Source organism: Pelodiscus sinensis, chromosome 7 (genome assembly GCF_052426305.1).
Source record: "Pelodiscus sinensis isolate ZL-2025 chromosome 7, ASM5242630v1, whole genome shotgun sequence".
In the NCBI taxonomy this organism is placed as follows: domain Eukaryota; kingdom Metazoa; phylum Chordata; order Testudines; family Trionychidae; genus Pelodiscus; species Pelodiscus sinensis.
The window spans coordinates 12,366,694-12,393,684 of NC_143058.1; the positions used below are offsets into that span (position 1 = coordinate 12,366,694).

Sequence of the window (26,991 nt, forward strand, 5' to 3'; positions counted from 1 at the left end):
CCCTCCTCCCCCTGCCAAAAATGGAAAGCTAAAAGCTGAACATTTTTCAAGAAAAATCAACTCCACTGGAGGGCTCCAGCTCCAAATATCTAACCATCAGGCCATCCTCATCAGGTACATTTACAGCCCCTGCAGAGCAATGGCAACATTTACAGAGTTGTTGCCAGCAGACTCCAGGGCAGAGTTTTCCTACTTAAAAGAGGGTGTCAATCTCATTTCCCAAGCTTCACTGCAGGCAGCTCTTAAAGTGGCAGATGTGGCCACCTGCATCATGGCCTTGGAGATAGCCATGAGAAGGAGCTCCTGATTATAGGTTTCAGGGCTCTCACAGGAGATCCAACAAACCATTGAAGCCCCCTCCTTTGATGGCTCAGCCTGTTTTCAGAAAAAAACTGATTCATGGCTTCATAGGCTTAAGGACTTGAGAGCCACCTTCAAGTCCCTTGGTCCCCTGTCCAGCTACACAGAAGATAATTTAAGCCACAACTACTGCCTCATTTTTACCATCCACAAGACAGACGGAGGAATAGAAATAATAGAACCAGGCCTCCCCTACGACTCTGGGGAAGTCAAACAGTCTGCTGGCCAGAAGCAAAACTTTTGAAGGTATGCCCAAGGTTGATGCACCAGTCCAAAGTCTGGATACATCCCACCTCACCTTCTTGTACCAACTATCGACTTTCTACCCTGCATGGGCCCAAATTACATCCAATACTCCACACCACAGAAAGCAGTAGAAAAGGGATACTCTCTCCAGATCTCCCTTCCTCCCACTCCCTTTCTCCATCCCCCTTCAGGAACTCTTCTCACGAGCCTCTTCTCACACAGGCGGTGCACTCACTGCTAATGTTGGTGATAGTGGAAGTGGTTCCTCATGAGCTGAAAGCAAGGGGTTGTATTCACAGAATTTCCTAATACCAAAAGCAAAGGCAGCCCCAGGTCCTTTTTAGGTAAGATCTCAATAAGTTCATGAAGAAAGTCAAAGCCTCTAATTATCCTTTCCTTGGTTCCAGGGAGCTGATATCCACCTTAGATTTGAAGGACAGGTGAAATAGGCTTGCTTTCATATTTCAGTAATGCCGTCCCACAGATGGTACCTCAGGTTCATGGTGAACCACAGTCATTATCAGTTCATAGTCCTTCTTTTAGACCAATCAGTGGTTCCTTGAGTGTTTGCTAAATGCATGGCACTTCCAGCTGTGTTCCTATGCAAATGTCAGGTGCAGGTCTTTCTGTACATTGATGACTGGTTAATCAAGGGCTGCTCCAAGGCAAAAATATAGGTTCAAGTGAGCTTCATAAGGGCTGCTTTTGATGACCTGGGCCTTCTACTGAATATACTGAAGTCAACCCTATCTGCCATTTAGCTGGCAGAGATTATAGGAAAAACTTAAAAAACAACAAATAGTCTAGTAGCACCTTCAAGACTAACAAAACATACAGATGGTATCATGAGCTTTCGTGGGCACAACTTACTTCTTTAATGACAGGAATGTTAGAAGTACAAATCCAAGGGAAGGAGAGGTGGATGGAGGAGGAAAAAAGGAGGAGAGGAAGAAAAAAAGAGAGACAGTGAGTAGATAAGTTTCAGAGAAGTAGACGTCAGTAACAGGAAAAACTTAAAAAACAACAAATAGTCTAGTAGCACCTTAAAGACTAAATAGTTACAAGAGGCTGATAAGAGCCATTAGCACCTCCACTGTTTGGTTGGTTGGTTGGTTAAGTCGTTAAGATGTGGAAGATAATGTGCAAGCCAGCTGATATCCCTGTTCATACTATTTATAGGGGCAGTATTGGACTCTGTACAGTAGAGGGTGTACCTCCCAGAGTTGCATTTCCAATCCCTATGTGACAGCATATGAAGTTTCAGGTAGTTTCCTTCTACACAATAAGGAATTGCCTAAAGCTTCTGGGACACATGGCTGCTTGCACCTTTGTGGTACAGCATGCTAGACTGAGACTCCAGCCTCTTCAAGTATGGCTAGCTTCAGCTTATTGGCCAATTTGGGATGGTCTAGACAAGATCATTGATATTCCTTGTTGGTCCTCAACTCCCTCCTATGACGGTTCAACCCAGAGGAGGTGTGTACGGTGTAATGGGTTTAGACCCAGAGATCCCCTTGAGACTGACATCTGTTGGACTGATCACATACCACTGAGCCCACCCACCTGCCCTCTGAGGTTCCCCAGTACCTTGTCCACTGAGCTAGCTGGGACAAAAAACAAAAAAAAGACCGGCTTTGTTGCCTCAAAAAGGTCCATCTGCCCCAAGACAATCTCCGAGTTGATTAATGCTGTCTGTTTGACCATACCACATCTCAGCACTTATGACACTTCAGGCATCATCTCTGGCATCACCAGTGTGCACTGCTCTGTTACTAAGGCAAATAGCTTAAAGTTGCCAGCATCTCTTACCACAGTGACGCCTGGCTCCAACAATGCTGCAGCCTCTGCTCTGTTGCCCACTTTTTTGCCAACTGCCACCTCGGCTGGCACTGCCTAGTGACCCTTAACAGTGCGCCCATTATTTCGAAATGTAACGGGCTCGCTATTCCAACGCCCCTGTAAACCATCCACAAGGAGTAAGGGATGATTTGGAATAGCAGTTTATTTCGAAATTGAATTACGAAATAATCTATTTCAAGACTGATTTGAAATAAGCTACACAATTTGCATAGTTCATATTGTATAGCTTATTTCGAGCTAGGGGTGCAGTGTAGATGATCCTATACTGTGCTCAGTGCTGAAGAGACCACAGCAGAGCTGTGTCACTGACTCTAGAAACACAATTTAAGGAAGAAAAATATGTATTTTATGGTATATATGATTGAAAGTTGAAAAATTATGAGCTGCCTTGATAGACTGCAGTGCCCTTATCCAACTGAAAAAATTAAATTTTTGGCATGCTGGTATTTGATCACACTGATGAAAGGCTGTTTTGATATGACTGGCTTTAAATTTCCACACTAATGCTTAGACTCACCCTGTAAGCTTCTGATGAACATATGGTATAAAAATACCTTAGAGGTGTGTAGAGCTGTCAGCCTGAGCAATTAATTGCTTAAAATACTTTACAATCCAAAGAAAAACAAAAGGGCCTGTTCTGAATTTCTAACAATTCTCCTTAAATACAGCTCAAAGTTACCTGGCATTTTCTGTGCCAAAAGTATTCACAAAAACTGTTTTTAAATGATGATATTTTCATTTAATGATATTTGCTCAGGAGATTTTTTATGGCACATTGATTAACAATGCTCTATCCTGTGTACAATTTAATTTAAAATCTAATTTGAAATTAGTTAGGCCCAACCATTCTTTCTTCCACTCTATAGTTATTCATCAAAGAAAACCGTTCTTTGTGCTGTAAAAAGCTTTGCTTAAAAATAATAATGATGATAACTTTCTGATTTCCATCTGGAGCAATAGTGTTAAGGAATATCATGCTTCAGGGCTAGGCTTTGGTTTCAAACTAAAGTTTACTTAGCCTTGATGTAAGACTAGAGCATCACTTTGATGGTCTCCACACCTGTCTCAGTGAATAGGATCTAAAGAAATCTGAACCAGCTAGCTTGATCTCTGAAACTAATGAAGCCAGGAGAGGAACTAAAAAGTAATTCCTTTGAGGCCAGTAAAATGTCTTGCTTGTTTTGGACCCTCTCTGTCCTTAGAGATTTAGCTGTGTCAGTCCAGTGACCTGTTTGCAGAACAAAGTGCATTTGGATCGTATTTCAAGGTTTTTCTTAGAGGACCTGGTCCAAAGCCCACAGAAAGTAGAAATCCAAATGACATAATTGGATCAGGCCCATAATGGAGCTTGGAAAGTCTTTTGTTTATGAAGGATCCGAAGAGGTAATTTAAATAAACAATTTCTCTGTATGGTAAGCATGAGCTATATTCTGATCCTGCAAAGTGCTGAAAACTCTCCACCCTCGGATGGAAGTTGTGATCACTTGGGACCTGATGGGCTCAGTACCTCAGGATTTGTAGATGCTTTGTGGGAAACTCTGAAAGACATTTTGAGGCACACTGAGCAAGTGTTACTATTATTATGTTTAAGCAGAACTGTCCTTACAGAGCATATGCTATACTTCTCTTCAGTGTTGCTGTACTGATTTCCCTGAAATATGATATATCAAAATAATGGTTTCTTTGTAGTCAAGGCACCATTGGACCTATAACTGAGATGGCAAAAAGTGAAGGGAAAAAACTGGGTCATTCATAAGTGATAAGGCCTTCAAAAATAGTGAAGCAAGAGAAATTAAGGGAAAGAGTTTTCTTCAAACACATTTTTTTCAAAGCAGTTACTGGAGCAGTTTCCCTAAAAAGTAGAGCATTCTGTATAGAATTTGTTTTCTACTACATTGTTTTCTTGATTTTTCCTCTCCTTTCCTCCTGTTTTGTCTTTGCTGCCATCTTCATGGTCTTCCCTGTAACTCAAGCACATAAACTAAGGATCATCTTTGACTCCTCCCTGTCTCATGTTCAGAACATTCAGATGATCTTTTTCCAAAATCTGCCATTCTGTTTCGATCCACACAGCTAAAACTCTTGTTTAGGGCTTGACTATCTCCAATTTTACCTGCTTCCTCCTCTTCCTCTTGCTCTGTTTCATCCTTGACAGCAACATTGCCCCCTCTGGTTGATTTAAAATGCAGCTGCTAACATTATCTTCATGCTTGTCACTAGAGTTGGCCAAAAATAGAATTTCCCCTCTGGAACAAATTTCAAATCTTGGGAAAAAATTCTTCACAGATTAAAAATAATGATGTTTTCTGCAGGAGATGTCTCAAAGAATTCCATTTTGGAAGAACTGAAATGGATATATTTCTCTTGATTGCTTCCTTGGCTACCCAGCTGCCCTTGGAAGCCAGCTTCTTAGAGTATCAGGCAGCCTGGGGAGCTGGCCACCTGGGGACTTGGTAAGGCAGCCTGAGAAACTGGCAGCACATGAAGTCGTTAATCAGGCCACTCAGTAAAGTGTGCTACCTAGATAGTCTGGTGCTGGCTGCCCAGAGAATCTTGGTAGCCCACCATGTGAGTTGAAGTAGAGTCATTTTTTCTTCTAGCAAAATCTGACATTTTCCTACAGAAAAAATTGCAGAGACTGCACTTTCTTTTGGAAAATCTTTCTTATGGAAAGTTCTCAACTGTCTGCACTCATTACCCTGACAACATCACACCCTCTTGAACCCTCTAGTGGCTCTTCCATTCCTGTCTCACCATTTTTGTCTCACTGAGAGCAAGGTCTTTGTCTTCACTACAGGCAGTCCCCGGGTTACGTACAAGATAGGGACTGTAGGTTTGTTCTTAAGTTGAATTTGTATGTAAGTCGGAACTGGTACATATTGTAGGGGAATTCTAGCCAAATATTTCTCCAGAGCTCAGTTTCATTCTCCCACACCTCACTTCCCTCAGTCCTTTATTCTCAAGCTGAGGTGTCTGCTGAGAAAAGCCGCTCTGCGTCTCCCTGGTCTGCTAGGGGGAGGGGGACGCTAGCTTCGCGTCTCCCTGGTCTACTGGGGGAAGCAGCTAGTGCGGGGTTGCCTCACCCCGTTTGTAAGTAGGGATCCGATGTAAGTCGGATCCATGTAACCCGGGGACTGCCTGTACTCTTTCGCTCCCTACACTTATGGGATCTTGTCTACTATGGTGTCATCTCCCTCCATCTCTGGTCTGATGCCAGTCTTGAATGCCCATTTATCTGCTTCTCCCATAAAACTCTCTAGGTTTTCTGTGCTGCCTCTTATGCATGTAACACCATTCTTAAAGCAATCTGTAAGGCCACTAGCTACTCCTTTTTCACATCCCTCCTGAAAACTCGTTTCTGCTCTGATGCCTACAAGGAATCAAGCAGTCATGACTGGTTTGTAAGAGAGCTGTAGTGATTGATTGATTGATTGATTGATTGATTTAGAAATAAAACTTCTTTTAGATTATTTGAACCTGGAAGCTGCACAATATCTCTCTGTAACTCTGAACTTATGACTGTGTATTGCTGTCCTGGTCCTCTCTTTTTGCCTTGTTGCATCTTGTTCCAGATAGGGTTGTAAATCCTTGGGGAAGGGATTGTATCTGTCTGTGTGTTTGCACAACAGCTAGTAGAATGGAGTCCTGACCCTGATTGGGATCTTTGGGTGCTCCTCCAATACAAATAATTTTCTAAGACTTATCCATAACTCTCATGAGATGGCTGTGGAAGCTCATTGCTCTGAGTCAGGATTCATTCCATAAATCACTAACCCATTTTAGCAACTGTGTTGTCACTTTGAGTCTTAATTGTTGCACTTGTCTTACAAAATTCTCTAATCCCAAAACATCATTAATAAACAGACATATTTTGTTTAAGGTTATATGTAGTCAACCAGTCTTCCCCCATGTAAATCCGGACAACTCCAGACAATAGGAAGAGGGATACAGTTTGTCAGGGTTAGCTACTGGCGGGCTGCCACATGGTTTGTTCAAATGAGCATCTACAGGCACAATGCTTTTCCTACAGCTCTCACTGGCTGGGAATGGTGAGCTGAGGCCGCTGGGATCTGCAAGTGGCCATGCCCGCAGATGCTCAAGTTAGGGATGTGAACGAGTTGACGATTAACCAACAAGCCTAGGCTTATCTGTTAATCTTCTCGATTGATGGCTTTCCCCTTGCTGCCTCTGATACAGAGGCAGTGGGTGGGTCCTCTGTGTCAGAGGCAGTAAGGGGAGAGGGGAACCAGGAGCTGGTGCCACCTGCTCCCCACCTCTGCACTGCTGCTTTATCAGAGGCAGCAGCACGGGCGGCAGGGGGTCCAGGGAAGACTGCTTCAAAACAGCCTCTGCCCATGGCAGGCCCTGGCTTGCCACAGACAGAGGGCACTTTGCGGCTGTAGCCCCTATGTGCAGGGGGTCCAAGCTCACTGTGGACAGGGGCTGCTGCCAGAGCGACCTCTGTCCACAGCCAGCCCGGGACAGAGGCTGCTTTGCGGTCACCTCCTCCCCCCAACTGTATCAGAGGAAGCAGTGTGTAGTGGCAGGAGGCTCCCCAGGAGTAGGGTCAATTTGCACTGGCCATGAGGGACTATCGAATAGTCAACTAACAGTGAAGAATTCATGCAGTTAGTTGACTATTACCTGCTAGCTAACATCCCTAGTTCAAGTAAACAAAGCATTTGGTGGTCTACCAGCGGCTAACCCCGATGAACCATATTCAGCTCGTGGGATAAAGGTTCCCCACCCCGATTAAATCTTACAGTGCAATAACACCAAGAGGTAAATGAGTTCGTGGACTCTCTGTACTAGGTGCTGTGCAAATATACCGTAAATAGGTTTTAATATTTTGGTTGACAGTTTAAATAATAATATGTAGCATTTATATAGAGAGATCTCAAAGCACTTTACAAAGGAAGTCAGCCTCATTCTATAGATGGGGACTTTGATGCACAGGAAGTTGAGTGACTTGCCCCAAGACCACCAAGTAGACCAGTGCCAGGAATAGTACTTGGGTATCTTGAGTCCCAGTACAGTGCTCTATACATTAGGCTACAGATGCCCTCCTAAATCCAGGGTACATCCTTCACTGAGAGTTGTTGAAACTACTTCAGAGCTATATTTTTAAATGCACTTTTCAATGTGTTTATTTGAATAGCAGATATTTAAAAATCTGCTTTGTTCCCTCCCTTGCAATTGCTGCATTTCTCCGGCCTCAGGTGTGCTTTTGAGGTGCCAGCTAGGAAGGACTTAGCCTACCAAAAACAAGATGTGAAGAACCTTCTTTGCAAGCTAGAAAGGGCCAAATGTTCAAACAATGTACACAGATTTCTCTAGGGCAACAGATGCCATCCCTCACTGAAGAGATAAACAGCTCTGCACAATTATTGGCAATGATAAATGATGCTGTAAAGCCTTTCAAACATCTTCTGGCTTTAAATTAGGATTTTCAATGAATTCCAATCAGCCTAGTACTACCAGTGTCTGCATTTAGTATCAAAGCTGCAATTCTATATTCCTGTTGGACTGGTGTCGGATCAGTGGGATATGAGGTTACTAATGCTGAAATTGAATGTATGGCACCAGCTAATTAATAATGGTATCTAAAAGGCGTCATTACAAGTAGATCACAGCACCCTCTGTGTGACATTAGCTGTAATGATCAATAGGCTTCTAATGCTGATTAGTTATTCACCAAAAGCCTTACCAAAAGCCTGAGTGAGTGATAATGTATAAAGCTCCATTCAACATCAGTGAGAACTGGAGAGAACTTTAGGCAGTCAGACTACATGACTTAATGGGGATCCTGGCCCCATTTCAAAAAACAGTCCTGCCCTTCTAATTGTGAGCCATCCCCAATGAGCGACAGGCAAATATAATTGGCTATAGTATCTGGCCTGCAGGAATGCAGAGAGGCGCCAGATAGTGGTAAATCTCCAGAGCAAAGAGTTCTGAAAGTTGGTTGGAAGCCTTTGATTCCCAACATCAGCACTATAAATCCATTACAAAAATTCAACAGCAGATGATTTGAAGCCCCATGCAATGTGCAACAGTATCATTATATGCTGTACAGAACACATTTTCTCTGCCTTGCACAGAAGGAACACGTACAAATTCAGCTATTTATAGCTTCTCCACCCACACACAGCTTTGAAAATGTTACCCTACAAGATGTATGTTCAGTTTAAAAAGCTAGGATGGTGTTGGAGTCTGAGAATCATTTTTTTGTTTCTTTACAAAGCGATTCTGGGAATATTGGTACTGATTGGAGGCAGTAAGGAAGAAACATTCATCTTTCATTCACCTGCCTGCTTATTCTCTTGGAATGTTTTAATGGGGCAGTTGCTAATTTATCAGATAAATGGGATGCATTTGATAAATGGGGATTTAACCAAGGTGACAAGTAGTAGGCAGCATTAAGGAAAGGAGTATGCATAATCCAGTCTCTTTATCAACCAGATTGTAGCAGTGAGCAGTGGGAGAACAGTTGAGCGTTGCAGGAGTTGAGCCAATCTATGCAGACAGGAAGTTGTAGGATGCCGCAATCTGCATCCTGCCTTCCAACTGAACCAGGGACCTATTTGCTTTGGTTGATTGTGCCCCTGAAAGGTTCACATGGAATGCACAGCTCTGCAGTACCGTAAGCTCTGGGACTCATACAGGTAACAGTAATAGTAGTACACATTTGTGGAGAGTTGTTGGAAGGCTTCCTTCGACATATTGGCCTGACAAGAGTCTTAGGAGTTACAAAGGAAGCATCTGTAAATGGAATCCTCTGCAGCTACTGCATATCATGGACTGGGAAGCCATGCTGTCTTGAGGAGGATGGAACATAGAAGAGCTTTGGGAGCAGGAAAGGGATCTCTGACTATTTTGTATGGATACAGTAGCTGGAAACCAATATGAGATTGATCAGATATCAAGATTAGTGAAAGATTAGTAGCAGCAACCTGGTTTGGCCTGGTGTTCAGAAATGCGGAGGCCAATGCATAGGTCTGGAGTCAGGAGCCTGGTATTAGAGCCGACAGTAAGAGCCAAATCAGACAGGACACAAAGCTGAGAGTCAGTGTTGAGTCAGAAGCCATTAAGATGTAACCTAGGATTGGTGCTGGGATGAGACAAGAAACAGGAACCAAATACAGGAGTCAGTCAAGAAACCAGGGCGTAGGGTTTAGGAACTGGAATGAGGCTGAGGGCAGGAGCTGGAATTAATACAGGCTCAAAGTCAGGAACTGGGGACAAATTTGGGAGTCAGATAGGAGACAGCAGGATCTGCAGAAGCAGCAGGCCAGATCTATTTTGTTACACAGACAACTTCCTCTGTCTCTTTCTGATTTGATTATTTACCTGGCCCAATAAAGGATTCTGGAGCTTCTTCAGTTGGGTTCCTGTGGACTATACCTTTCCTGGCATGGCCCTTAGAGCCATTGGGTGGTGTGGATGCAACCTGAGAACATGCGGGCCTGTGTTCAGGATTTGCAAGCCCTCACAACAGAAGTACTACTATTTCATCCTAAGGCTTTAAGTAACGGCAGTCACAGAGCTCTTAGGCTCCAGGGGCAAAGCAGAGAACAACCTTGTGCGTTCCAGGTCATTGTTACAAAAGGTTATCCCCAGGGGCAGATGACCGTTTTGCGGGGCCCCGGGCAGCATAATTCCACGGGGCCCCCCCTTTGCCACAGCGCATGCGAGGGGCTTTCTGAAGCGCGGGGCCCGGGGCGGCCGCCCCATTCGCCTTGCCCTATATCCGCCCCTGGTTATCCCTTCAGGATGGTTGTCTTGGAACTTTTTCTTTCAGTATCACAATTCCCTTTTCATCTATCTTGCAAACAACTAAGTCCCTGCACCTGCATGCTACCATGGAGCTATAAGCTGTTGAGAGGGAGTTACAGCTGGTATAAGCTGCAGTCAGTTCTGAGAGGATTTCCACTTGGGAAACTGTTGATTACCTGGGGAGCATGCTATAAAGAGCATGTGTATCTCCTCATGACCTCCGAGTGTCCTCAGTGGGACATCTGTGGTCTCCGTATGCAAGGGGGAGAATGTAGAAGAGTTTGCGACAGTGCAGATGGTGGATTTTCCTGCCTCCTTTTCCTTTCCTCTGCAATGGGCCACACATCTCATAAACCCACACAGTCAAATCAGCAGTGCTATAGAATAATGTCAGCCATTTCTTGAACTGAATGTAGTCATTGTACTCGTCACAAACTAGTGTTTTTGTTAATAACAGGGATCGTGTTTTATTGTGAAAAGGGAATTTATACAAAGGTGAAACCTTTACATACTGTCCAGAAAGCTCATAAAATACACCTAGAACCTGATTTTAAGTGGGCTTTGGGGCTTACTGTAGGCAAGAGAATAAAGGAAGTTTTAAGAGTCGTAATTGGCTCTGTATTTAATTCTTCCCGTTAATTTAGTTGTACTGAGTAAAATAATACTAGTACAGCTATGAGGTTGCTTTTCATTTTGAGGGCAGAATATATTGTGTGTCTTTTTTCTTTTTCAAAGGCCTCTATGATTATATATGGTGCTAGATGGACTAAACACAGTTTAAGGGGAGAAAATGGGGAGTGACTAGCAGATCATACATAATAGCATCTGGATTAACTCCCAGGATTTTAAGATATGCATATGTGTGGTTTAATGCATGAATACCTCATGAAGAATATACTGTGAAAGGGTAAAAGTAACATGAAGATGCAGAGTCCATAAAGAGCTTTCAAGTGCATCTGTAAGGTGATGAGCCATCCCTGAATGCCTGATTAAGCTACATGTGTTGATGAGTCATCCCTGTGCTAGGCTCCAGACAGTCCATAAACAAAGAGCTGGCTTGGTGATTCTCAAGGCAGATATATAAGCCTCATAGGAGAAACAGCAGCTCAGTCTGCTCAGTGTCACTTAATGGCTTGGAACACTCCTGTGCTTGATAGAGATCCTGCTGCAACCTTTCTTTTGCTCCAGCTCTATGCCTTGCTATTGTTCTGCTTGTTCTAATTCCATTCTGAACTCCTAACTCCAGTTCAAGACCCTTTGTTTCATGCACTAGGCTTGACTGCCATAGCTCCAACCACTAGGTATGACCATCCCCTCCTTATAGTTTGAGCAGCCTGAGTCTGGTCAGCCTCAGTGGCCTAGATCAGGGGTCCATGTAAAGCAGTCACCTCTGGGTTTCTCCTGCTCCAGTCAGCCACTGCTGTTCTGAACACAAAGACTTCCATTCATGTGGAGAGTCACCATCTCAAGAGAAAGAGGTTGGTCCCTCACAGGTCTGCTTTCCCATCTTCAGTCTCACTAGCCACTTCATTATGTCTGGTATTTTCTTTCCTTTCCTCCGTAATGTACCTCTCAACAAAGGAGATGCTCATAGTCCCTGTAAAACATGTATGAGTATTACATCACAGGAACTTATCTCTGTGTCCTAGGGATGACAGATGAGGGCAGCCCACAGTTTTATTTTTAGGAGAGATAATGGTGGTATAATTTATTTTGAATGAATAAGCAGAAGAAGTTAAAATGTAGAAGAGGCTGGGAAAATATCAAAGATCATAATCATGGGCCTAATCTTTAGCTGGTTAGTATAGAACCACTGACTAAGTTCCACTTCCAAAAACTGTCAGTTGTCCTACTTTGTTATACTGAAGTACATGAGACCAGCTCTCCAGATGGTGGTATAAATCAAGTACTTCCACTGACTTCAGTGATTTGGCCCTGTGAATTTAAATATAGAAAAGGGTGGTTGGCTGACATTTTCTTTGACATTGAACTAAGAACTGAAGTTTAACAATACTGGATCCAGTATTGGCAAGCTATTATTTTCTAATTAAATAGGAAGGAGTCATGTGGTATCCTTGGTAATTGTTTGTTACTGCCTCCAAGTGGCTATATATTGTACTTTTTAATACAGAGATTGAGTGTTTACTTTTTCTAGGTTTCAGTATTTATTTTTAAGCAGAATATGGATCTTTTTAAGGGAAGAAATTGATATTTTACCAGCATTTCAATAAAATTGTTTTCTTTGAATTATAGCACCTCCTTCCAAAAATCCAAACTGCTAAAGTCACAAATGGGTGGACAGAGCAGAGTGCTGATTAAAGAACAGTCATAGTGCATAGATGGCTAATATAAATGTAGGTGGCTAATTAAAATTATGTATAGAATATTAAGGAATATGTCAGTTAATTTTGTGACGTGTTCCAATACTTTATTAAGGTGAGTACCATGGAAGTGCCCACACATAAATAGGGCAGGAGTAGGGAAGATGTCCGTATAGAACATTAACCTTTTTCTTGTGGCTCAAGGATAGTATTTAGGAACCTAAATACTGTTGATTTCTGGTCACTAGAGAAACTGGGATAAAATCCCTACTGAAACCCAATAGTCTGTGCATTAACAATCCACTTGTACACAGCTTGTGCTGTGTGTAACTCACTTTCATGAGCACTAAATTTGTTCGCAGGTTGGCAACTGAAAAAAATAGTGTGTTAGAGCCTGTATTGTCCCTGGTGTGTTAGACAAGGGTCTTCAGTCTCTAAGGCTGCCATTTGGATACTTTTGATGAACACAAGGGGCTCGGTCCTGCCTCATTTGAGTTTTGCTATTGATTTTAATGGGAAATGGTTCAGGATCTGTATTCAGTGGGCCAGGTTTTCAGTGAATCCATTTTTCCTGGTGTAAACCTGAAATAAGTAAGTGCAGTTTCTTCTGGTTCACACCATTGTACATTAGATCAGAATTTAGTTTATGTCTCTTTAAAATAAAACAAAAGGTTTGAAACCAAATAAAAATGCTTTTAGTTATTATCCTTTCATAAAGACTGTCAGTGAGATTTGCTTAGTTTTGTTTTTGATTCTATTCTAAGTTGTTAATAATGGCAGGAAAAGCCGGAGGATTAATTCCTTTGTATTTAGATGTATTTTCTCAGCTAGCCCTTTATTTGACGTTACCCTGCTGTGACAAAGCCAAGGATAGGTGGGAAAAGAAATCTATTTCCAGAAAAGGTTTTTTAATACAACAAAAGGAACTTTATTTTAATTAAATTGGGCTTTGGTTGCATTATTAGTCATTAAGCAGGATTGGAATTTATTAAACTTCCTTGATTTTTTTCCTGTATTTTTTCTTAATATTTGTTTTGTCTTCATTGGTACCATCAATGACTTTATATGCTCCTCAGGGCCTAATGTTTGGCCATAGACCTAGCTGCCAGTGCCAACTTACACAGGCTCAGGCTGCCAGTTAAAGACCCTCCTCTTTTTCTTTCTCCCTCCCCAGGAAGACAGTAGATTCTATGAGTATCTCCCACCATACACACCAACTTTAGATCTTATGCTACATACAAACACATATTTTTTTGGACTTCTCTATCCCTTGTACTTTAAAATGAGGATGTATTTATCTTCTGGCAAAGTATTTCTCAGGGTGTGTATTGCATCTATTAAGTTCAACCCAAAGGTAAGTATTGTTATCCTGGATTGTGCACATTTTGAAAGGCTTTAACAGAACAGTAAAGTTTTGCCACTGTTATGCAGAATAAAACATTTATAATAAACACTGAATGCATAATACCCAGGAAAATATATTCTGGAACAAGAACCATGAAACTAGTATATTAAGCGTCAAAGTTTCAAAAAGTGCAGTTAGCAAAGGATGGATTTTTGAAGTAAGTATTTAAATAGACAAAACCTTGGAATTACTCAAATATTAGGAAAAAACATTTACAGACAGGGATTTTGTTTAGAATTTAATTCCTGTTAACGAGGACGGTGAAGAGCTTAAAAAAATGGAAAATGAAAGATCCAAATTGAGCCCTGAAACTTTTGGAGCTATACTGGAGCTGTAGTTGGCTTAAAATATTTGTAGAGTAAGCAGTCAAGTCCACATTATGGGCCAAATTATGCTTTCTGAACTGAAATCAGGGGGTATTTAATCACATACTTAACTTAAGCATTGGGTTGTCTCTTTGAAGTTAATGAGCCTAGTGATAAACTTACAGCAATGGTCTTCAGCCTTTTTAAACACAAGATCACTTCTTCAATTTAAGTAAAATGTAAGAGCTACCTCAGACCCAAATACCCTTTGTCCTGGTACCTTCCTGCTCCTTCTCTGAGGCCCTGCCCCTGCTCCACCCCTTCTCTGAGGCCAAACCCTGCTCACTAACTCCCCCTTCCTCCCCCATCCTCACTTGCTTTTACCAAACTGGGGTAGCGGGTTGGGGTGTAGGCCAAGGTGTTTGGGTGCAAGGAATTTGGCATGTGGGAAGACCTCTGGGCTTAGCCTAGGGTGGAGGATTGGGGTCCAGGAGGGGTTTCAGGGTGTAAACTCTGGGAAGGAGTTTGGGTGCAGGGGGACTCATATCTGGGGCAGGAGGTTGGGGTAGGAGAAGGTTCAGGATGGGGACAGTCAAAAACCAAAAACAACCCACTTTGCAAGCATTAAAAGAAGTAACAACAACCCCCCATGTGTGTGTTGGGTCGGGAGATGAGAGGGAAGGACTGTGTGTGTGTGTGTGTGTGTGTGTGTGTGTGTGTGTGTGTGTGTGTGTGTGTGTGTGTGTGTGTGTGTGTGTGTGTGTGTGTGACATAGATTTGCATTGTCAAACTCCCTCCATCCCCTTCTCTCTGTGTGGAGATGGGGTACAGAGGTGGGGGAGGAGGGACACCTTGACATCAGCACCCCACTCTTCTCCCTCCCCCACCCTGCCCAGCAAGCAGGAGACTCTCAGAGGGGCAGCTCCAAGACAGAGAGCAGGAGCAGCATGACAGTGGGGGGAGGGATAACTGAAGTGTCAGCGCTTGAAAGCTTCCCAGCCAAACCAGTCAGGATCCTCTGTCAGAGACTCCAAGATCTATTGGTAGATCCTGATCTACTGGTTGGTGATACAGTAAAGCATATGTTTAAATACCTTGTTGAATTGGGACCTCACTCAAAACATTTAGAATTTTATCTACACCACTGAAGTTGTTCTGGGATGATCGCACCCCCAGTGAAGTTACTATTGAATCAATTCAGCCACAATGGAATTACTCCAGATTTGCACCATTGTAACTGAGGTCCAAGATCTGGATTTTTTTAATGTAAAATGGTGTCATTTATTTTCATTGTGAAGGTAGCTTGATTTGTAAATCACTGTGGCAACAGTAGTATCTCTCATAGCTGACAAAGATTACTGGTTAAGTCCCAAACCAGATGATTGCCACAGTCAAGTCATTTCCTCAGTGGGTCATTCCATTTAGGAGCAACTAAACAGTCTTAAACACAGGTCATTGTCAAATGCAGAAGCCAGATTGCCCCATCTTTATTGACAAAACACTGTGCATCTAATTCCTGCTTTTAAAAATCAACAGATTACCTATCTTTTCTGCTTTCTCTAAGGTGATAGAGGAGCTTGGTGATGCTGATTCTGTAGAAATGGCTTCGTTGCCCTTCTCTGCTCTGTTTCCTTTTCACTTCTTATATTTGTGTCTGAAATGCAGAGGGTGATTCAGAGATGTGCTCGCTTACTACAGGACTCAGTTTGGCCCAAATATCAAGGATAAATGCAATAGGTCTCTTTCTCCTTCCTTTGTTTTACTGGGTAAAAGGAATGATTAGTTGCTTGACTACATTTGTGGTTTGTTCCTAAAAATGCTCAAGAGACAAAATAATAGAAAAAAGGCAAATGTATTGGCTAAAGACAAAGCAGTACACTAAAAAAAGGAGATGCACATGCCTTCATTCCAGGAAATGAATTGTCACAGCATATTCACCTGACATAGAAGGTGTGCATTTCAACCAGTAGTATGTTTATATAGAATGATTTTACAAGTTACTAAACTCTTTACATGTCACTAATATCCAGCCCACCCATTCATAACTGTTCTTTAAACTGTTGTTTTGTTCTTTATTTTTCTTATCTCTGTTTTGGATGCAACACTCCAAACCAGCTGGGCGTAGCGGTAAATCCTATCCTTTACAAGGACTCCTCATTCCTGTATCTTATCTTTGATAGAATTCCTATTTTCTAATGCCAAAGCTCATTTAAGCTTTGTAAAATATTATGGAATATTTGACATGAGAGAACAGAATTGTGGGAAAAGCATAATGTATTCCATTAACATAACTTCCCAAAACCATGGATATAATTTAAATTATATTGAAACCATGTACCAATACATTTATGTTAGTCATAGTATATACAGTACCACATTAATAGATATTTAATGTGGAGAATACTATGGCTAACATAAATATGTTGGCTAACATAATGTGCTGTGGTGTAAATAAAGAAACGGTCCACTAATCACAGTATATTTGCACTGTGGTCTGTGAGAGGAGAATCAGGCCCAAATAATGTTTTCATTCATTCACTGAGTGCTGTTTAATTTTCTTTCATTGGTGACCTGGGTTGCTAAAGCATTTTTATTCTATTTGGTGCATAATCAGGGCTTGCAAGGAGAAGAAAAGAATGTGATTATTGTAGAAAACAAATGAAAATTCGACACCTTTTTTTCTCCTTTAAAATAAGGGAAATGTAAAAAAAAAAATCTTTTGAGAGTAGTGTCTTCTAGTGTGTCTGTGGATGTGTGTGTTGGCCCCTGCAGCATTTCTGCCAAAGGGTATAGCTGTCCTCTGAGGTGATGCTTTTATATGGTTCATCGTCTCCTGCTGTTAACATCCTAACACTGATTCCTAACAAACAGTGCTTCTGTGCCCTTTTTAATATGAATATTAAATATATACAGATTAGATTGTGACTCAGAGGATGCACCCATATAAAAATGCTAAGCACCTGTCGCAACTCTTGCATGCCCTTTTGCAGGCCACCTGGACTCTGATTTGGGGCATGTAGGAGTAAACAAGGAGAGCCTTTTATTCCCTCCAATTTTGTAGGTGCTTAGGAAAGAAGAGGGAGGAAGGAACTTTGGCTCTACCACTCTACTTGCTAACCAGAGTATCCATACCACAATGGGAAAAGTGAGGGAAGTATTGCTATTTGCTGCTGGAAAAGGTTACGGGGAAATTAGTACCCTAATGTATTACCCAGCGAGCAAGGAGGAAACCAGAGAAGCAGCTTTCTGATTCTTAGAATCATAGAGCCATAGAACACTAGAACTGGAAGGGACCTCGAGAGGTTATCGAGTCCAGTCCCCTGCCCTCATGGCAGGACCCAGTACTGTCTAGACCAATGTTTCTCAACCAGTGGTACGAGTACTATTAGGGGTACTCAAGAGAAGTCTGGGGGGGGGGGTACATGAACACAACTGACATTTGGAGAAAACTGAATTTTTGTGTTAAGTTTTATAGCACTTTATTATTAATGTACTTTTTATGCTGAAAAATTTAATCGCCCTCCTGCCTACAATTAATTTGTTTAAACACATGTGTTGGAATGGTAGAAAAAAATTTTGTGTGTCTGAAAACTGTAGGTACTGGGGGTACTTATAATTTTTTTTAAAGTGGGTACTTTATTAAAAAAAAGTTTGAGACACACTGCTCTAGGCCATCCCTGATAGATGTCTATCTAACGTGCTTTTAATTATCTCCAGAGATGGAGATTCCATAACCTCCTTAGGCAATTTATTCCGGTATTTAGGTATGTGTATGAGTCACAATGCTTCCTAGGCTACTCCAAGGCAAGTATTCTTACATTTTACCCCAGTGGAGGGCTACTTGCGGCCCATTGGAGTTCCATTGGCCCCTGGGAGATTTTGTTTACTGGTGCCACGCACATTGTTTCCAGATTTTGCTGGTTTCCATTGACATAATTTTTTTCCTTCTTGGTATTACTAAAGTTACACACACACACAAAGAAAGAGCACGTGACGTGAGGTGCATGCTGACTGCACACAACATTAACTGTAAGAACTGTGTGCTCCTGCACGCAATCAAACACTGTTATGATTCAATCAACATACGCTGCAAATTCTAGGTATACAAGTGCACTTAGCAAAACTACCCTATCCCAGGAGACAATTTTTGATCTGACAATCTTGTGGCCCGCTGAGATGGAGGGCCACTCATAAGGCCCACTCACTAACCTAGGTTGCCCATTGCTTCTCTACCCTCTGCTCGGGCCTGTGAATAAAGTGAGAATCCAACTAGATTTTCACTAATGCAGTATAGGTTGACCCTCTAAAACTCAGGACCCTCTGGTCCGACAAATTCCCATGTTCTTGGGCTAGAGAGTCCCAGTGGCTGGGAGTCAGGCAGCAGAAGGACCTGTGACCAGGAATCCTGCTGGGGCCAGTGACGCTGGGACCTGGAGCCCAGCCCACGATTGCATCCACAACGGGTTGTGATTACAGTCATGGGTTGGCAACTTGGGGGGGTGTAGGAGGGAACCGAGGGGGGGGAGTAGAACTGACTTCCTCTGGTCCAACAAATTCCTTCATTCAGGGCCATTCAGGTCCCTAGGGTGCCGGTTCAAAGAGGTCCAACCTGTACAATATTTTCTACCTGGTATTATGAAGTCTGAGTTGAGCCTGCAGGATAACTCAGCAGTCTGTATTGGAGTTTTCTGTGACTTCATAAAATGTATATCAGCACTGTGATTCTTTAGTATTAGTCTTGCAGGAGTATCCACATCTGGATCAGGCTCCATTGTGCTAGGTACTGCACAAACACCTAGTCAGTGACAGCTCCTGTCCTGAGGAGCTTGCATTTTAGATCGAATATATCATAGTGTTCCTTGCTGGAAAGATATAATTAAAGAAACATTTTGGCTGCGTCTAGACTGGCATGATTTTGCGGAAATACTTTTAACAGAAATGTTTTTCCGTTAAAATTATTTCTGCAAAAGAGCGTCTAGATTTGCATGGATGCCTTTGCGCAAAAAGTGCTTTTGCGCAAAAGCATCTGTGCCCAGAATAGATGCGCTTTTGCGCAAGAAAGCTCCGCTGGCCATTTTAGCCATCTGGCTTTCTTGCACAAAAAATTAAGGTGCCTGTCTACACTGGCCCTTTTGCGGAAGTATTCTTGCGCAAGAGGGCTTATCCCTGAGCGGGACCGTCAAAGTATTTGCACAAGAAGCACTGAATTCTTACATTAGAACGTCAGTGCTCTTGCGCAAATTCAAGCGCCCAGTGTAGAGAGCTGGCAAGTTTTTGCGCAAAAGCACTCACTTTTGCGCAAAATCTTGCCAGTCTAGACACACCCTTTGAGATTAAATAATTACTTCATGTTTCAAATAGTAACCCTGACAATCTCAGTGAGATGGTCCAGTACTTAGGATGGTAGCCTAGAACTCAGCAGACCTACCTCAATTTCCTTCTCTGCCATAGTTTTCTTTTGTAACTTTGAGGCCCAGACATTCAAACATATTTCGGTGCCCAATTCCCATCCCTTCATATTGCTATTTACAAATAATACTTTGCCCTTATATAAACTTTGATTGTGATTCAGACTCCACACCCTGCAAGGAAGTGAGACATGCCCTCCTTTTGTCTCCTCTCTCATGTTCTTATGTAGGCCTAACTGATTTCAGATAGAAATGTAGCCGTGTTAGTCTGGTGTAGCTAAAACAAAATACAGGACTATGTAGCACTTTAAAGACTAAAAAGATGGTTTATTAAATAAACCATCTTGTTAGTCTTTAAAGTGCTACATAGTCCTGTATTTTTTTTAACTGATTTCACTGAGAGTTAGGGGCCTAAATACTTTAGGGGCCTTAGCCTCTCTGTACATCTGTTCTTCCTCTGCAAAATGGGGAATAATAGCATTTATCTACTTCGCAGAGTGATTGTGAGGATAAATCTATTAAAGACTGTGAGGCATTTAATTAAGATGGTAATGGGCCCCAATAACTTCCTTAAATAGATGGATTTCAGTTGGATTACAAAAATGTTTGCATAGCATGACTGAGTAAATGACTATGTTTTAAATAGAAATTATTTGAATTAGTTCCTGTGGACATTATGGTAGAAATAGATCTAAAGGAAGAAATTGTATCTGATAATTTATTAAAGGAGAGTGGACCAGTGAATCTGTTTAGGAAGGGCATTCAAGGCACAGAGGCAGCATAGAAAAAAGTGAGTAAACAATTGTAAAGGAAGCAGACAAATAGGGCACTTAGACGTATATTGTTAGTGTATGATTAATAGATTTTAGCTGCACTGTTCACCTTGTTTTGATTTATGAAGCAGATGTACAACCTCATTATCCGTAGGTGTGATTTTATCTGATCAGATGAGCTAAGCAGTGTTTGGGCTAAGTCAACATTTAAAGAGGGAACCTCAAAGGAAACCTTCCAATGCTTCAGGAAGTGGTGTGGTGATTCAACAAATGGCACCCTCTTCTGTATGTCAGTATTGAACCAGTACCACAGCCTGGCATTAGGGAACTCTGTGCTGTGTGGATGAGATGCAAAACCAAAGCTTTACTGCTTATGGATTAAACCTCCTATGTTCCTTTTTGCAGCAATATCATAATTTGTATCAGTGCACTGGGCAGATTAGTTAAACATATATTGACTACAGGCAGTCCCTGACTTACGTCGGATCCGCACTTACGAACGGAGCTTTTCTCGCCCCGGAGCTCACGGGCGGCGGGTCGTCACCCATGTCCTCCGGGGCAAGAAAAGCTTCTCCCGGTCTCCCTGGTCTGCTGGGGGGGTCCAGCAAAGCCACTGGACCCCCCCAGCAGACCAGGGAGACAGGAGCAAAGCCACACGGGCGGCGGGGTCCCTCCACCTGTGCGGCTTTGCTCGGGGCTCCCTGGTGTGCCGGGGGGGACTCCCCCCAGCACCCCAGGGAGACAGGAGCAAATCCACACAGGCAGCGGGGTCCCTCCGCCTGTGCGGCTTTGCTCGGGTCTCCCTGGTCTGCTGGGGGGGAGGGGGAGCAGCTAGTGCGCCCCCCCTTCCCCAGCAGACCAGGCTTTTGTTGCGGGACGCCTTGGGTAGAGCAGGTGGGGTGCTGCCGGGTTGGTCCTGTGGGAACCTACCAGGCAGCGCCCCAGCTGTTCTGTCCCAGGCTCCAGATTCAGCAGCTGTTGAAACTGATCAGGCTGATTTCAGGAAGCTGGGGGCAGAGCAACTCTGCCTCTGGCTTCCTGTAGTCAGCCCCTGGTCAGTTTCAGTGGCAGCAGCTGAATCTGGAGCCAGTTCCGACTTACATACAAATTCAACTTAAGAACAAACCTATAGTCCCTATCTTGTACGTAACCCGGGGACTGCCTGTACTTGTATTCCCCCATACTTTGAAGTGGGTATGGTGGTTTTCATTTCCTCTTTTAAATTGATATAAACTGTTGATGTTAGCTGAATTAAAAAAAAGTGTCCCATACTAGAAATGGAATCATTTCAATAGTGATTAATTCAGAGGGTCTATTTTAAACATGTAAATTCTTCAGGGTGAAAAATGCTTTATTTATTATTTTGAATATTACTTTTAATGCTGTAAATATGAAAAATTACCAGAAGAAAATAAAGCCATTTATGAGTTTATTGGAATCACATTTTTACAGTTTACAATTTTCTATTTAAAAAAAAAAGGACAATGTGGCTTCATGGGTTGAAATTTTTTAAGGCATGTGTTAGCTGGAATCCAATTTTAATAATAAGATGCAAACCCCTGACAAAAGGGAAGACAATGTTTATGGAAATATTAATAGAGTCATAATGACAGCCTTGCTAGCAGGCTACCCTCCAATAATTACTGTTATTACAAATTATTACAAGTTTTACACAAACAAGGCATATCATACAAAAGCTCTTAGCAAGTCAAGTGTTATGTTGCTGTCATATCATTAAAAGAATGTGTTAGGTTCTATAATATAGGCACATGGGAACAGAGCAGATCACAGAAGAGAAACCAGGGATATGAATTTTGTTTCCAGAATGCCATGCCCTACTAGCTAATCCACAAAATGGAATTTGTGACAACTACACATTGTCTCAGCAGGAGATAGGGTGCTTCCATGCCCACTGTTTTGAAGTGCTTTGAACTCTAGATGGAAAACTATTATGTGAATGCTAAATATTATTATTATAAAGTTCTTGCCATCAGTGGAAGAAGAGAGGAAAGATGACAATGCATATTAAACTTCATCTGTCTCATTATAAAGAGGCATTTAGAATATATAATAGAAGGAAAAACTGAAAGTCCAAGAGATTTAGATTCTGTACAACTACATTGTGAAATGGATCTATTTGCTTGAATAAAAGTCACACTACCTTCCATTTTTTCATTCTTTCACTTTTCTCCATTTAATCAATAACATCTGCTTTCACCAGAGTCGTACTTACCAAATGGCTCCTCCACTAAGCCAGCATCTTCTGTCTCGGGTTCGAGGTATCCCCACTAATGTGTGGAGTGGTCTTACAAAGCCAGAGTGGTCTAGACAATGCCGATAAGCCTTCAGTTACAAGCCTTCAGCCTTAAGCTCCTCGCTCCCTGCCACACCTACGTGACCGGATCATGAGTTCTCTGCTTATGCTACAATGTCACATTATGTGAAGTATCATAATGCAGGCTCCAATCTTTCTTGTGTAGCAGGAAACCTCTGACTACTATTCAGTTCTCCATTGATGTCAATGGGAGCTGAAAGAAAACTCCACCTCAAACCAGCACTAATCGCTTTGCAGGATGAGATCCTAAGGACACAGTGACTACATTTCTTATTTATTCCCTCCATTTCTTACCTTCCAGTGGATCTGAACAACCCCTACCTCACATGGCTTGCATTGACATAGGAGCTTGAGGGTGACTTGAAGTGAGAACACCACACAATATATCTCAGACATATGCTACAATCAGCATGAGCCAGCTCTATGGGGTCCCAAATTAGCATGAACTGACCCTATGCATGGGACATTTACACAAGGCATCCAAAATCTTGGGTGTAGGAATGACGGTGGCTTAATAGATTGAGAAATAAAACTGACACTATTGCGAGAGATAGACAGCTCTAGACTGACATCAGTGATCCAGCTGAACTGTTTTGGAAAGAAAAAGCCCCTGAACCCTCAGACTCTCAGGCTTATAACTTTGCTTTCAAGAGGCTTCAGTTACAGTGGGTAGCTTGGAATCTGAAGTTACTTGAAAAGTTGATACTCATCAGTGTTTTCCAGCTTTTGCCTAAGGACCCCTAGCCTTTCCTTTTTAGATGCACTGATAACCCTCTCTCCCCTCCTCAGCAATTTCAATTGATCCCTCCATGTGTTTGGACATGTTTTAGATTTTGCATGTCGAAGTCTGCTGTCTGTATGAAGTCAATCATTGCACTACTAGCACTAGGTTTCAGTTTACACTGGGAGAGTATAACTAGTGGAAAGCAACAGATTTAAGAGATTTCCCATTTCCCTTTACCCTTGTAATATAGACAGTATCAAATTAAACTAAAAGCAAACATTTATGCTCTCTCAGATGATCATGTTATATGTAAACCATATAAACAGGTAATGGCATTCCAATAATGGTAATTTATTAATAACATTTAAAAACACTTTATCTTCCGTGTAGTTGGCTTAGGCTCTGCCATATGCCAGTGTTATTTTGTTACAGCAAACACACAAATAATTTTTTCAGCTATTTTATTCATTTGCTGATCAATTCGTATAATAAAGAGACACAGTGAATAACTGGATGCTCTTCTTTTGTGCCCAGGTATTGGATTGGATTGAAAACCATGGGGAAGCCTTTCTTAGTAAACACACTGGAGTGGGAAAGTCTCTGCACAGAGCACGAGCTCTTCAGAAAAGACATGATGATTTTGAAGAAGTAGCACAGGTAAGAGGCTAAAAATCTGCAAGTTGTATGTATAGTTTGTTACTTCATGCTGCTTTTGTTTTCCTTTCATAGACTCCTAAGAACAAATGTTTTTATTTATAGAGCTCTGTAACTCTTCTCAAACACATGAAATGGACTAGGATCCAAAGTTAAAAATATATTACCCAGAGATTAGCCCTTCGGAGTGAAAAGTTGTCTCGAGAGCAAAACTGGAAGATTTCTTCACAGCAATAGATTTGATGGAGGATTCCTGACACACATGAAATAGGAGGCAGCGTAAAAGGATACATGAAAATGGCGCAATTCTGAGTGAGAAATAAGGTGAAATCAGGAGAGTAGAACGGGGAAACAGGAGAGGTGCAAGAGATGAGAACTGTAGATGGGGAAAAGAGTAATGCAGGCTTTGAAGTTAATTATAAGGCGCTTGAACGTGAAGTATAGTTGGAGAGGTAGCCAATGAAGGAACAGAGGAGAAGCTGATGTGGTTGCAATGATAAGAAATATCCACTTATAATGGGCAGATTAATAGACTTTAAGGCCAGAAGGGACCAGTGTGTTCATCTAGTCTGGCCTTTTGAATAACACGGACCATAAAACCTCACCAGTCATTTCTGCATCAAGCCTATAGCTTCTGTTTGAAGCATGTGTTTTGAAAAGGTATCAAGTCTTTTTTCAAAGATTTCAAGTGATAGAGAATTTACCATATTTCTAGGCAAATTCTTCCAATGGTTTAATGCCATCACTTTAAATCATTTTACTCTGTGCCCCATTCTGTATTTATGTAGCTTTACCATCTAACAATTATGTGTGGTATGTCTTTTTTCTGCTAGGCAAAAGCAGAGGTGGGGAACTTTTTTGGGGATGGGGCAATACACAAGCGAGAAGCAAAAAAAACCCTCAAAACCCAAAATTCCTCACTGAGGTGGCCACAACAGGAAAGGAGACATTCTCCAGATTCCTCTCACACACCAGAGCTTGGGGAGCCCATGCTAGTAGATTTTGTGTGCTCCAGCCCCGTCAGGGGATGGCAGAGAGGCTGAGCACCAGTGCGGGTTCCCCAGTGCTGGGAGGGGTGCCCTAAGCCTCAGGGGCCAGATCCAAGCAAGCCCCATTTGGCCCCAGAGCCTTAGGTTCCCCACCCCAGGCATAAAGAGCTGTCTTTCAGAAATCTCTTCTGCACGGGGTGGCCCGTGAGCCTAGGCGAGCTAGGCAGCTGCCTAGGGCGCTGCTGGCCCGGGTGCCCGATGATGATGTCACGGCCATTGATGGCCTTGCAGGGAGGGCTGTTGATTGAGCCACGCCGCCTAGGGCGCCAGCTGCTGCAACCGGCCTTGGGCCGCTCCTGCTTCTGCGTATAGGTATTTGTAGATTATGATCCAGTCAGTTCTTAGCCTTTTCTTAGATACATTTCCCAGATCTATTGGGATGATGTTGTATGGCTTCCCTTTATTAAAACTTTTTAAATGGTTTGCATTCTGGTATATATGTTATCACTAATCACATTTTGCTCTAAGTTCCTTATAAAAAGAGTAATGCAGACTTTTGTAAATAAAACTTATCTCAGCCTTTGTTGCTGGTGGTCTCTGAGTCTCCAGTCTCAGGACATTATAAATGGAAAGGTGCTGAATAACTTAGCTTTTATATAAATCAGATACTTTACTTACACGATGGCCTCATGGCTTATTGACCCTCAGATGATCCCTGATCTACCATAGAAGTATGAGATGGGAATGACTTATTAGATGAGCTCATGCATGCCCTGCCAGCTTTGTCAGGTGTTTTCCTGGTTCCGTTTTAGCTATCCCAAGCATTAAGGCTAAAAACACGTATCCATATGGAGACTGTCAGCCTGGTGGAGGTCATGCTCTGGAAGTTCTGCTTGACATTCAGTTTATAATTTCCCTGTCTTAAGGTCTTTCCATTACTTTTGTTTATGCCCCTTTTACAGTCATAATTAATTCACCTCCCTCCTTGGTATTTATTGACTACATATATTTGTAGACTGTTATCATATCCTCTCTTACTTGTATCTTAGCCATGTTATACACATTTAACTCTGCTAGGCTTTCCTTAGTACTCAGTCCCTTCAGCTCCCTAATCTTTTATTATCGTCTTTCTTTGAACATTCTCCAGTTTGTCAACATCTTTCTGGTAATCAGATGCTCAGATATGAATGCAGTATTCCAGAAGAGGTCACACCAGAACTATACAGTGAAGAATTACAATGGCACCTCCTTTTCTCATGAAATGAAGCCTTTGCTATTGTAGCCTACAGTTACATTGCCTTAGGAGGCATGATCAAAATTCTACTTAGTTGGTAGCTCATATCAGTGGCTGCAGGTTGCTCAGCTTGGTGAACTCTGAATACTAATGACTTTCAGGCTTATGGTTTAGATACTAAGCTGTGTCGCCTCCCAGTTAGAAATGTTTGGCCTGGCAAAATTCCCATTAACTTCAATGGGAATAGGATCTGGGTCCTCCCTACGGTAGATTTACATGAGAATATTGTTACTAATTTATGAGATCTGTCTGAACTATGACATTGGAATGCAGTGTTGGCAAATGGGGCATGGGATGTATGTTGAGGTGGGGGAGGAAATTAAAGGAATCCCATGCTTTATCCAAGGTCAAAGACTTGCAAACATAATACTCTCTGCTTTGGAAAGAGTAATAGCAGGAATAAAGGGGAAAAGCCATAAATTTACCACACCTGGGATTTTTCTGAAGAAATGCTCTTGAGGTAGATTATGCAGTTTAGGAATAACTCTTCCTTCTTTTCACTGTATTCATGATTTATTCCCCACACCTCTTTCCTTCTGGATTT

General features: G+C 42.1%; 1 protein-coding gene across 5 annotated transcripts in view; it reads left to right on the plus strand.

Moving 5' to 3' along the window:
* The window catches only part of KALRN (kalirin RhoGEF kinase), a 786,138-nt gene that overhangs the window by 403,192 nt on the left and 355,955 nt on the right, over window positions 1-26,991 (plus strand). For all 5 annotated transcript variants that reach the window (XM_075933149.2, XM_075933142.2, XM_075933143.2 and 2 more), the window contains exon 10: window positions 24,045-24,167. In XM_075933149.2, coding sequence (XP_075789264.2) covers window positions 24,045-24,167 — 123 coding nt within the window. The remainder of the gene's footprint in view (window positions 1-24,044; window positions 24,168-26,991) is intronic.